This window comes from Dromiciops gliroides, chromosome 1, assembly GCF_019393635.1.
Source record: "Dromiciops gliroides isolate mDroGli1 chromosome 1, mDroGli1.pri, whole genome shotgun sequence".
NCBI classification, from domain to species: domain Eukaryota; kingdom Metazoa; phylum Chordata; class Mammalia; order Microbiotheria; family Microbiotheriidae; genus Dromiciops; species Dromiciops gliroides.
Genome location: NC_057861.1, coordinates 129,340,891 through 129,354,247, shown reverse-complemented (window position 1 = coordinate 129,354,247; position 13,357 = coordinate 129,340,891). Strand labels below are relative to the sequence as shown.

General features: G+C 36.9%; 1 protein-coding gene across 1 annotated transcript in view; it reads left to right on the top strand.

The window, feature by feature from the left end:
* PKHD1L1 (PKHD1 like 1) overlaps window positions 1–13,357 on the top strand; it is a 226,410-nt gene that overhangs the window by 140,136 nt on the left and 72,917 nt on the right. The window contains exons 51-56 of the mRNA XM_043975706.1: window positions 1,418–1,569; window positions 2,685–2,844; window positions 3,738–3,909; window positions 5,868–5,956; window positions 7,915–8,066; window positions 11,591–11,720. Coding sequence (XP_043831641.1) covers window positions 1,418–1,569; window positions 2,685–2,844; window positions 3,738–3,909; window positions 5,868–5,956; window positions 7,915–8,066; window positions 11,591–11,720 — 855 coding nt within the window. The remainder of the gene's footprint in view (window positions 1–1,417; window positions 1,570–2,684; window positions 2,845–3,737; window positions 3,910–5,867; window positions 5,957–7,914; window positions 8,067–11,590; window positions 11,721–13,357) is intronic.

Below are 13,357 nucleotides of genomic sequence, written 5' to 3'. Positions count from 1 at the left end.
GAAATAGTAAAACTTCCTAACAAAGTTATCTAAAAATGGAATGAGGTACCTTGGGAGAATAGCCTCCCCTCTCTCCACCACCACCACTAGAGTCCTTCAAAGAATAACTGATGGTTCCTTGCTGGGTAGTTTATAGTGGGAATTCTTTTATAGTTATGAATTGGTATAAATGGCCAGCCGAAGTCCTTTCCAAATCTAAAATTCTGTGATTCTGTGAAATAACTTAAAGTCTTGAGTGCCTTCTGTATCAACTTACACCATCTCTACTTTAAGTCTACTCCCTGGATCACGCCAATATAACTCATTCTCTCTACCTTCCCAGGCTTGAATCTTGTATCCATTTCCCTGTTGCCACCTCTCCCAGCATCTGAGTTAAACCTTTTTTAAAAGCTTTGGTAATAAGTGTCCTTTTCAGGACTCACAATTACTCTATTTCCAAGCTCACTGATCCACTAGCAAAAAATCTCTGGGTTGTGGCTCTCCAAATGAGTCAAGTTCTTAATTAAGTGTTTAGTTATCTAACTGAGCTTCTTTCATACATTTTGTTTTTTAAATTTTTGTGCGGGGGGGGGGGCAATGAGGGTTAAGTAACTTGCCCAGGGTCACACAGCTAGTAAGTGTCAAGTGTCTGAGATCAGATTTGAACTCAGATCCTCCTGAATCCGGTACTTTATCTACTGTACCACTTAGCTGCCCTCTTTCATTCATTTTAGAATTTAAACTTAACAGACTGTCTTTGGTTTCTGCACAGTACCTCTTCAAACTCTTATCAACCCCAAAACCTTAGTCCTCCCTTTGGTCCCTCTATGTTTCTGTCCTATACAGAACATGACTGACCTGTGATACCAGGGCCTTGCTCCTATCATCTCTCTCGCATCTCTGGGTAGGACAGTTAAACTATAGATGGGAAGATGAATCATTGACTTATGCTTTAAGCCAAAACTGTCAGATAATTTAAAAAGATTTATTACCCAATTATAAACTTATGAGTATATTTTGAATAGGAAAAAAAGTTTTAGCATTTTATAATAAAAAAACATTTAGGACTTTAAATAAGTCAAAGAAACTCTAGAGCAGAGGTTGTTTACTTGGGGCCTATGGACATGTGTTCAAAAATATTTTGATAACTTTCAATATAATTGGTATTCTTTGTAATCCTATTCATTTTATTTAATGTATTTAAAAATATTATTCTGAGGTGGTCAGTAGGCCTCATCAGTCTGCCCAAAGTATTCATAACACAAGAAAAGATTAAGAATCCCTGGAGAGTCTATATAATAAGATGCTTTTCTAAACTTTCTGGATTTTAAAAATAAAGCTAGACAGGGATTTCCTATTTGCACTTGACTTATGGCAGTAGGAACCTTTTCGAGGTACTAAGAGATATTAACTGATTTTTCCCTATGCTTTTATATAGGCACAAGCATTATTCCATTTCAAAAGAAACGACTGACTCATATGTCTGGATGGATGGCATTGATCCCAAATGCAAACCATATTAGCTGGTATTTTAAAGGTGTAGAACACATCACTAACATATCCTATGCTTCTACATTCTATGGATTTAAGGTAAGGGAAAAAAAAAACATTTTAGAAATTTCTTTAGCCCTTTAAGGTTTACAGGGCACTTTTCCTTCACAACTGTCCGGAGAGGTACCTAGTGCTAGTATTACTGTTCCCATTTGACAAATGAGGAAACTGAGGCTCAGAGAGATGAGATGAACTGCTTGAGTTTACACAGATGGTGTATGTCAGAGCTGGGATTTGAATTAAGGCCCTTTGACTCCGAGTATAGCCCTCCTTCAACTGGCTATCTCTATAATCTTTTGACATTTGTTATTTGACTGTTTTTTAATGTCCTTTATCTAAATATTGAAACCTTTATAAAATCCTGGCCATATTCTGCACTTGTATAATGTGTAATTTAAGATTCTAAATGTGGATTCTAATGTGTTCCCCCAGTTTGGGGGAAACTGACTAAAAATCACTGATAAAACGAGTTTAGGTTTTTAAGGGTTTATTGGAAAATAGAAAGAAAAAGATTGAGAACAGAATTCTAACAGCCTGGCATTCCTATCTCTCCTCAAATTTCCTGTGAAGTCCTCTGCCGCCACCACCATCAAGTCCAGAAGCCCAAAAAGGCCAGCGCTCTCTGCGCAGGCTCCCTTTCCTCCTTCCTGTCTCCTACCAGACCATAGGAGGCTCCTCCAGTTGATTGGCTGGTAGACTTGATAGACAGCACACATGAGCAAACGTCATTTCCTGACGCCAAGGAAAAACCACAATGCCTCTGAGGCATTTTCCTCATGGTGGAGCTCTCCACAGCAAGTCTCCAGTAGGTGGCGTCATTCCAATCATTACAATAAGCTATCCATGAAGTTGTTAAACACGTTAGGAGTGGAATTATACTAGATCACTGTGGTATTCAAAGGAGATATCCTCCTTATAAGATCAAATTCAGAAATTTCTTAATTTGTTTATTATCATAGTATTATCACTTTAAAAAAATGAGTGAATAGATTATAACTATATAGCCAATCAAAGGGGAAAGCAAACCCAAACTTTCAAAGCCCTAAAAGCCATGTAGCAACTAATTAGTTATGCAGTTGTAAAAATTCACTATATTTTATAATATTCACGATAAAATATAAAGAAAATCACAATGTAGGGCTTTTTTAACACAGGATGAAGACTATGTCATAATATCTCATAATTTCACTCAAAAGGCTGATATGTTCAATATTATTGATATGAGGAATGGGTCCTCAAATCCCCTTGACTTGAACACTAGTAGGAATGGAGACTGGCACCTCGAGAAGAACACCAGTACTTTATACTACCTAGGTAGGTATTCATTCGCCTACTGCAGTGTTCTATTCCAGTGTCTCCTTGTGCCATGGAAGTAACACTGAGTTCTCAAAGGCTAGGTGAATCAAGCAGGATTTCTAACCATCCCTACCAAACAGGAAATGTTTCAGTATGGAATTGGCTGTGAATTGTATAGCTGCCTTCTGAGATGCAATCTAGCTAAGCTGGGCAAGGCTCATCACCAGGTGACTGCAATCAGTTAACATTTTTACCAACACAGCAATAAATCAAACAGGCTGATGAGGCAACAGGGGGAGGATCATTTTGCAAAAGTGAAGGATGTCTGCACATCGAGGAAATCATAGGTCCTTGAAATATTGAAGTCTGCATTCATCAGGAAGGGGTTATAGTGTTAATTAATGCATTGTATAACTTATACTTCAACATATTTTAGTTAAAGACCTAGGTTTGACTTCCTGAGATCAGCTTAAGTACTCCTACACAAAGTCCTAGGTGGCCAGATATGTTCGAAAAAGGTCCTATACTTATAATTCTTCACATTATTATACAACCTTTGTACTACATTGCTTTGGGAAAATTGAAAGTGTTTCTGAGAAAAAAGTCTCTTCAGCCAAGTTTCTAAAGTTTCTATCAGTTTTACCAACAATTTTAGATAGTGCTAGATAATCTATGTCAACATTCACCCCAAAATGAATCCTTAGAAATAGACTTTTATGATTTGCATTGTTTAGATGTATTTTCCTCAAAATATTCATGATCATAACATATCAACTCTAGGATATGTCAAGGCTGTAGTCTAAAAATAATTTTTCAAAAAATGTGACATTTTTCTAAATTATAGGGTTTTTTAGATATAAGTAGTCTTTGGTAACTGAATATATTAAAGCTATTTCTGCTCTTGCTTTCAGTGTCAGGAAGAAATCACCTACCTTCAAGCCAAGCTATTTCAAGGACATTGGAACCTGATGTGAAAGATGTTATTGTGAATTTTCAAGCTTACTGTTGCTTCTTTCAAGATTGTATTCCCATAGATTCTCCGATACGAGTTCCTCTTCCTAGAAAACGTCCAGAAATATACAAGTGTGTCATTTCTCTTTAGTAGTCTTCCATTATCTTTCTCTAAATAACATTTTCCCTATCATGTCATTCATGATAGTGTTCTTTCTTATATATCCTAGTAGTGTCTTTATTCCAGTTAGATTCATGCACATTTATATGATGTAAAATTTTATCTTAAAAATTATTTTAGGGGGCAGCTAGGTGGCACAGTGGATAGAGCACCGGCCCTGGAATCAGGAGTACCTGAGTTCAAATCCTGTCTCAGACACTTGACACTTACTAGCTGTGTGACCCTGGGCAAGTCACTTAACCCCCATTGCCTCACACACACAAAAAAAAGAAATTAAAAAAAAATTTTAAAAATTAAAAAAAAAATTATTTTATCTGGGGGCAGCTAGGTGGTGCAGTGGACAAAGCACCAGCCCTGGATTCAGAAGGACCTGAGTTCAAATGCGGCCTCAGACACTTGACACTTACTAGCTGTGTGACCCTGGGCAAGTAATTAAACGCTCATTGCCCACCCCATCCCCCAAATATATATATATATAATCTTAGTGTTTTTTCTAACAGTACTACTACTAATAATAATTACTACTGAGTTCTTCGTCACAATGGCAACCTCTAAGTTTCACGTTGTTCCTATGGGAAAATATCATCCACTTTGTGATGTTTTGCTTTACAGTGATCTGCTTCATAATGCAAGCAAGGGAGCAAACGTTGAGTAAGTGCCAGCTATGTGCCTGGCACTGTGCAAGGTGCTAGAGATAGAGGCAAAAGCAAAATGGCCTCTGCCCTCAGAAGCTTGCATCCTGATGGGGAAGCTATCACATATGTTTGTATACATGCATGTATATACATATGCATGCACAAATTTCTGTGTGTATATGAATATGTATACATATCTGTTTATGCGTATGTATATATGGGGGGATTGTGTGCATGTATATGTGGATAGGTATGTATACACACACACACATACATGACATACATAAAGCAGATACAAAGGAACCTTGGAGGGGGAGGCTGAGCATACCAGGAAGGGCTTGATACAGAAGGTTGCCTTCGATCTGAATCTTGAAGAAAGCCAGTTAATTGCATGAAGTAGAATGGAAGAGAGAGTGCTTCAGGCTGGAGAGACAGTACAGAGGCATGGATTTGGGAGATAGACTATCAGACCATAAAATGCATGGAGTGATGTATAAGAAAGCAGTGAAGTACATTGGCAGATCTAGGAGGCGCCACAAGAGCCATCTAGTCCAAACTCCCATTCTACAGATGAGGAGACTGAGGCCTTCTTGGGACTCAGTTTAAGTGACTTTCCCAAGGTTGTTCTAGAGTAAAGCAGCACCAGGCACTGAAGGAAGTTCCAGGATGAGACAACAGTCGAGGTGTGAAAGTCAAGTACAGGGCTGAGAAGGAATGAAGGCTGGCCAGCTTGAGCCATTTCACAAAATGGAGGCTCCAGAAGGAGAGGAAATAAATTGCAGCATTTATCATACATCTTCACATAAGAAATAAAACAAAAGAAATAGTTTTTGTAGAGAAAACTTTATTCCATATTTAACATCTTTAGGATCATAAAGTCATTAAATATTTATCAATGTATTCAATTTGCATTTTCTGCACTAAAACACTACTTTGGGAATATTATAATAGGATAATTAGCAAATATTTCCCATAATCCCTGAACACAAACCCCATTATCCCTGTCCTAATGAAAGAAGAGTCAGTTTTGTAATATGAAAGAAAAAAGTCCTTGTACATATTATTTTAATCACTGTACATGTCTGGTCTTGCTCATGATATTGTAAATTCAAGTATAAACAAATGAGCAATCTCCTAGCTCAAATGGGCATTCTATTATCCCAGACATCTTGTATGGGTGCCCTACAACTTAGGGACATTTATTCTACAAATATTATTGGCAGTGTTAATGTGACAGCAGAAATGAACTGTGGTTATTTTTTTTTCTCTTTCAGCTTATGGTCTAATGATTCTTTTTGGCAATCATCACCAGAGAATAATTATAGTATCCCTCAAGAAGGAGCAAATGTGGTGATTCCTGAAGGTAAACACATAAACTGAACATCATTGTGCTTATCCCAATATGTTCAGAAGACTCAGTTTGGGAAGAGGTAACTATGATTAACAGTTAGGTCATGCTTCAAGGCCAGAGGCCATAAAGGATGTGAAGGAATACTGTTGGAAGATGGAGTTTTGACAGTGTGTTAGACTAATGAGACCTGAAAGCACTTATCCTAGAAGTTGATAAAAAGTAGAATTAAGGGGCACTAACTGGGACAAGAAGGCAAATAGAGGAAAATATCTGTCTAGGTCTGCCACACTTATTCCTTATATCTTCTCCATTACCACTTCATTTTAAAAAATTTTCCTTGTGTTTTTTCTCTTCTCATGAAGAATGACTGGTACTTCCTTTTGTTCTTTTGGTTTTGTCACCAGATACTAGATAGATGAGAATAACCCAGGAAATGGTGTTGGCCATTTATGGCTAGTCTAGGAATATCTGAAAGTATTTGTTCTACCCTCTTTCCCTTAAGTGCTAGTGAAATAATTTTGAAAAATCCAGTGTGCTTTGGAAATACAAAGTGGAAGGAAAGAAGCATCAGTGCTACCCAGCACCTTTTGCATGTTGGCTGAGAGAAGGTGAAAACTGAAAATTAAGAAGACAAAAATATAGGGAAGCAATTGATAGTACAGGGGACAGAGCACTGAACTCATCATACAGGAAGACCTGAGTTCAAATATGGCTTCAGACACTTAGTAGCTGTGTGACCCTGGGCAAGTCAGTTAACCTCTGTCTGCCTCAGTTTCCTCAACTGCAAAATGGGGATAATAATAGCACCTACTTCTCAGGGTTTCTTTGAGGATCAAATGAGGTGATATTTGTTAAAAGTATTTAGCATAGTACCTCCCACATAGTAGGCTCTATATAAATGCTTCTTTTCTTCTGCCTTTCATGGCTATGATAACTAACCCCTTCTTTCCTGAGGTTTCTGTTGTCATAAATTTCAACCTCTTGGAGCTAGTATGGAGATAAACCTCAGTACTGAGAATGAAGACTTTCAATTTAATTTAACAAATATTTATTAAGTATCCACATTATCTGCAAGTCACTATATTATGCATGAAGGATAGAAAAAAATTCCTGCCATCAAGAAGTTTATTTCCTATTGGAAAGAACAAACATGTACACATAAATAAATATAAGGTACTTTAAGGGAATAGAAAAAATTTAAATTGGGGGAATCAGGGAAGGCTTCACTTAGGAGGTGGTACCTGAACTGTTTTTGAAAGGAAGCTAAAGATTATAAGAAGTGGAAAGTAAGAATGGAGAACTTTACAGACATGAGAGACACCTTGTGTGGAGGCACAGAGGCTTAAGATGGAATTCTGCAGTTTTGAAGGAACCTGTGTTTATATGAAAGGAGAATTATGACCTAAAGCTAAAAAGAGAAGTTGGAACAATATTGTAGAAGACTTTAATTGCTGGACTGAAGTTGAGTTTGTATTTTATACTAGAGGCAATAGGAAGTCAGTAAGTGAGATTATGTATATTGCTATGTGAAGAGAAGAAAGCCTAGAGACAGCTTTATGGCAATAAAGCTATTGCAATAACTAGTCCAGATGACAAATGATGGGAGTAGAAGCTTGAGTAGTGGCTACAGCAAATGGCAAAAAGGGATAGATGTGAGAGAAGCTCTAGAGATAGAATTGAAGAGACTTGGTAATTGACTTGGATATGGGAAGTGAGGAGAGTAAAGAGAACTGAAGCTGTAAACTTGGGTGACTCAAAGTATCATTGTGTCTTCAAGAGAAACAGGAAGTTTGGAAGACGATAATGGCTCTATTTGGGACTCAGTAAAAGAGGATGGCCTGCCTCTGGCATTTGACTGGGAATAAATTTGAAAGCCAAGGCTAATAAATAGGGTTTATATCATCAATATATACATTTATGTGTAAATTATGATGTTACTTGCATGGTGTAATGAAAGTATTCTTTTCTAGGCATATGGATGGTAGTGGATGTAGATATTCCATCACTGGAAAGACTTATTATTTTGGGAGTCCTAGAACTAGAAGATAATAAAAATAATGTAAGCACTGGAAAACCCATTTACAGAAAAGTTGTGTTGAATGCTACCTACATTTCAGTTCAGGTAAGATTGAGAAGGGCATTTTAGACATATGATTCCTTATCATGAAGTGGAAGACTGTGTTAGTTTCTGTACTAATATAATCCTGAGATACTTAATTCAACAAAAATTATCAAGTTCCCACTACATACAAGGTATGTAGTTAGGTGATGGAGTTACAAAATAAGATAAAAAATATTCACTATTTTCTCTCTCTCTCTCTCTCTCTCTCTCTCTCTCTCTCTCGAGCAGGGCAATGATGGTTAAGTGACTTGCCCAGGGTCACACAGCTAGTAAGTGTATCTTAGGCAGGATTTGAACTCAGGTCCTCCTGAATCCAGAGTTGGTGCTTTAATCCATTGCACCACCCAGCTGCCTCTAATTCACTACTCTCAAACAGCTTAAATCCTACCTGATAAATACCCAATCAGTCAGTAGGTACTTATTAAGTGCCAACTATATGCCAGCTAGGTGATAAGGATACAGATATATTCTAATGGAGCAGACAGGTATGTATAAAAGTGCATATAGCATTAATATAAAATGAGTAAACACAAATATGTGTCTATATACATACACACATACACTATATATAGTATATGTGTATACACACATATACACACATGTGTGTGTATGTTGAGTACAAGGTAGTTTGGGAAGGAGGACACTCACAGTTAGAGGGATTAGGAAAGGTTTCATGCAGAAGATGGTGCCTGAACTGCAAATTATAGAAAGAGAGGGACTCTATAAGGTAGAGGTAAGGAGGAAGTATGTTCCAAGGACAGTCTGCACAAAGACACAGAAATGGGAAATGGAATCCTGTGAGTAAAGAACAAAGAAAAGGCCAGTTTGACTGATTCACAGATTGAAAAAAGAAGAACAATGTGTAATGAGGCTAAGAAGATAATAATAAAGAAACAGATATACTTTTATGACTCAAAAGTCCAAATTTGTTTTAGGTTAGAGTTAGATGAGAGCTTTTTACTGTTCTACTTCACCATTACCCTGATTTCTTAGTCTGGGCTTTCCTGAGGAAGTAGCTGTCATGTTATAATTAAATGTGAATTGTGATTGCTCCATTATCTGCACTTTTTTGGTCTGAATTCAAATTTTATGTGAATTAATCACATGAATGCTTAGATAAAATGGGACTAAACCCTGAAACAGGTTTGGCAAGATTCTCCAGGAGATACTGAACAGTTGAAGGCATTGAGGACAGCCCTTAAATGTCATTCCTTAAAACCAGTGAACATAGATTGAGTGATAGAAATGGGATTAAAGGTGAAAGTCTAATAAAAATGCTTCAACAGTTTATATCAAATCATCCCCATTCAATTCTGTAGTGTTCTTGAACTTGTAGTTTTTTCATTGTTCTGTCAATCACCAGTTATTCTCCATTAAAAGGAGTGTATCATATAGAGTACAATAAAATAATATCTTTTTAAAAATAATAATAAACATTTTATTTAAAGTTTTGAGTTCCAAATTTTATCCTTCTTTCTCTCCATCCCTCTCCTCTCTGAGGCAGTAAGCAATCAGATATAGGTTATATATGTATTAGTCATTTTGTACAAGCAAACTTGAATAAAAGAAAAAATGAAAGAAAGTAAAAAATAGCATGCTTCAGTCTGTGTTCAATCAATATCAGCTCCTTCTTTGGAGTTGGATAATATGCTTCATCATTAGTCCTTTGGGATTGTCTTGGATTGCTGAAAATAGTTAAGTCATTCACAATTCTTCACCCAACAATATTCCTGTAACTGTGTACAATGGTCTCCTGGTTCTGCTCACTTCACTATGTATTAGTTCATACAAGTCTTTCCAGACCTTTCTGAAATCATCCTGCTTATAATTTATTATAGCACAATAATATTCCATCACCATCATATAGCACAACTTGTTTAGCCATTTCCCAATTGTGAAAGCCATTCCTTTGATTTCCAATTCTTAGCCACCATAAAAAGAGATACTATACACATATTTTTAAAAATGGTCTTTTTCTCTTTTGGCAGATTTTTTGGATAAAAACCTTGTAGTGATATTGCTGGATTAAAGCATATGCATAGTTCCATAGCCCTTTGAGTATACTTCCAAACTGCTCTCCAGAATGGTTGGATATGTTCACAATGCCACCAACAGTAGATTATCATCCCAGTTTTCCCATATCCCCTCCAATAACCAACATTTTCCTTTTTTTTAATACTTGCCACTCTGATAGGTGTGAGGAGATACCTCAGAGTTGTTTCAATTTGCATAATAAAATTGTATCTTGACCCCCTCCATGATAGAGCCTAGAATTGAGAAAATATCACTGGATGAAATTGTTAATGCTATAAGAAAAGTATGCAAGTTGAAACTTATAGCAAAAAAAGTTCAATTGGATGAAAGAGGCAATCCTGACGTATGAAATGGACTAGATTCCACCTCTAAGATCCTATGACTTTATATGGGTGAAGAGTGTCTTCAGGATATGGCATTCACTTTAAAGACAATATACAAAGATGATACCCAATTTCACAAACTTTACAAATCATCTTCTGTGTTGTGTTTACCCACTATAGCTAATACAGAAGTCTTTTCACAGTGGGCATAATAACTATTGTCACCTAGGTGAGGGACAGAATCCTTCAATGACCCCTACTTCATTTTGCCCAGGTATTAGGGAAAGAGACAAAGAGCCAGACAGAAACAGTCAGACAGAGAGAGGAGACAGAGAGACAAAGACACAGAGAGAGAAAGACAGAGAGAGACAGACAAGCAGAGGAAGAGAGACAGAGAGGAGGAGGAGGAAGAGGAGGAGGAGGAGGAGGAGGAGGAGGAGGAATAAGAAAAAGGAGGACAGAGACCAGAGGGGTCTCATTCTAGGTGAGGAACTCTCCAAAATTCAGAGAAATAGTCTACCAACTTCAGCACTGCCTCTAGAGTCAGAGGGTCTGGTTTCAAATTCTGCCTCTGATACTAACTGATTATATGATCTTGGGCAAGTAATTTAATTTCTTTGGGTCTCAGTTTCCTTACATCTAGAATGAGGGGGTTGGATGTGGTAGTCTCTAAAATCCTTTCCAACTCTCCATCGTATGTACTTCATAGCAACCTTTGTTCTCCTTACTTACCTAAGCCAGTATAATCAAATCTTCATTTGGTTAGTGAACTAAATTTACTGAGTCCACCAGCTGTCTCTGGGATGAATACCAACCACATAAAATAATTTGTTAATTTATAATGTAGGCAGAAATGCTAACTATTCTTTAATCTGTTTTTTTAAAATAAGGATTAATTTTTTTTCTAGTGTATGCAATAGCATCTGAGACCTACCTCTGACACATATTGGCTGTATGACCCTACTAGACAAGCCACTTAGCTTCTTGGTATATTCTGGAAATTTTCTAAGACTATAAATTGCAAAATGTAATGATCTGCATTGAGAGGGAGAATTTCCTCACTGAGAATTCCCTATATTAATAACATCATAAGGACAGACTTCTTCCCCCCTGCAAAACAAAATGCTGCGAATTTTAAAGTTCTAATGATTTTCTGATTCATAACAGGGTGGTCGATTAATTGGGGGCTGGGAAGATAATCCCTTTAAAGGAGAATTACAAATTATACTGAGAGGAAGTCATTCTACTCCAGAGTGGTCTCTTCCAAATGGACCAAATCAAGGGTCAAAGGTCTTGGGTATGTATCTCCAAATACTAAAAAAAAAATTGGGCTTTGGTAAGGTGTTTTAAAATGTATGCAAAATAGACATTTTATTTTAAAGATTTATGGTTCTGTAGTATTGAAGATGTTATATGAACACGTGTTTCTATTGACTGGGTAAACTAGAAAAATAACCAGGATGTTTTTATATTTAAGGAATATGGCTTTACATAATTACGGAATTTTAGAGCCTTAAGGGAGCTCAATAGCCACATAGTACAACCAAGGCATGAAAGGAATCTCTGTTATAACTTACTGGACAAGTGTGCACTTATTTAATGTTTTACATTGACTATAAACAGACCAATTGTATAGGGAGGCTCAAATGAGATAATGTATATCAAGCACTTTGCAAACCTTTAAGCACTATATAAGTGCCAGTTATTACTATCATCATTATCATTGTCATAATCATCATTTTAGACCCCAGTCACTAGGCCTCTAGCCTTCTATTACATTCCTGCTAAGCTCAAGCAATGTTTATAAAACAATACAGGAGTATGCTGGTAAATGTTTATCTAGGGGGGAAAATACATGCATTCATATATATATATATATATATATATATGTGTGTGTGTGTGTGTGTGTGTGTGTGTGTATGTGTATATAGACTCTTAAATTTAATCTGCATTATTAACACTTTCTTAATCCAGATAACCAAAATAAAAATAAATCAAACCTTAATTTGTAGCAATTGCTAATTTTTGAGGTATAAATATTTGCCATGAAAATTAAACAATCAGCTTATGAGAACTAGTTTGAACTGTTCTACCATTCTACTGGTTAGAGTCTCGTGGCACTGGGTAAGTCTGTAAACTTCTAGGTGCTCTTGGCAGACTATAAACTATAGAGAAGATACTGAACTGCATTGGTTCCCTATACTAATGGAATTCCCTATACTAATGAAATCATGGCCTATCTCCCTAAGATCCATTAGCTATGAAAAATTCTTCCCACTTATAAAGTGGGCTGGTATACGCTTACTTCACATTACTCCGATTTTCGCTGTTGTTTAATATAGTCAGGCACAGAATTACATATTCTCACCCTATGTGCATCCTTTATAAATGACTGACCCCTTGGGGATGATCACTCCAGTCACTTCCCTCCTCTTTCCTCTGTCACTTCTTTGGATTTCCCTCCCCTTTTTTCTCTTCCCCTTTAAACTGTTGTCTAAACTGATCCCTTCCCCTATGCTCACCCTGTTCTTATTCCTTACCTTGGTCTTGGTTGACATCTATAGTAGCGGAACTGGTGGAACCAAAGGAGGAAGATGAGACCATGATGAACTCAAGCAGTTGTTCTCAATATCACATATATGAATGTACAATGCAGGGGTGGGAGGCGGGGAGGAAGGAATAGTCTTTTATAGTTCACTTTGCTATATACTGAATGTTAAGACATTTTCTAAGGGTGAATCTTGATTCTATTAAATGATTGCCTTGTGAGAGAAAGGATTCTAAGCAGCTAGGTCAGATACAGGCATCCTCAGTGTAAATTAAGCTTTAAAATTTATCTCCTTTTAGTTCTGCCACTGAGACAGCATCTGGGGAAGCTCCATCAGGAGGTGCCAGGGTCAGAGCAAGTCAATAAGCATTTGTTAAGAGCTTATT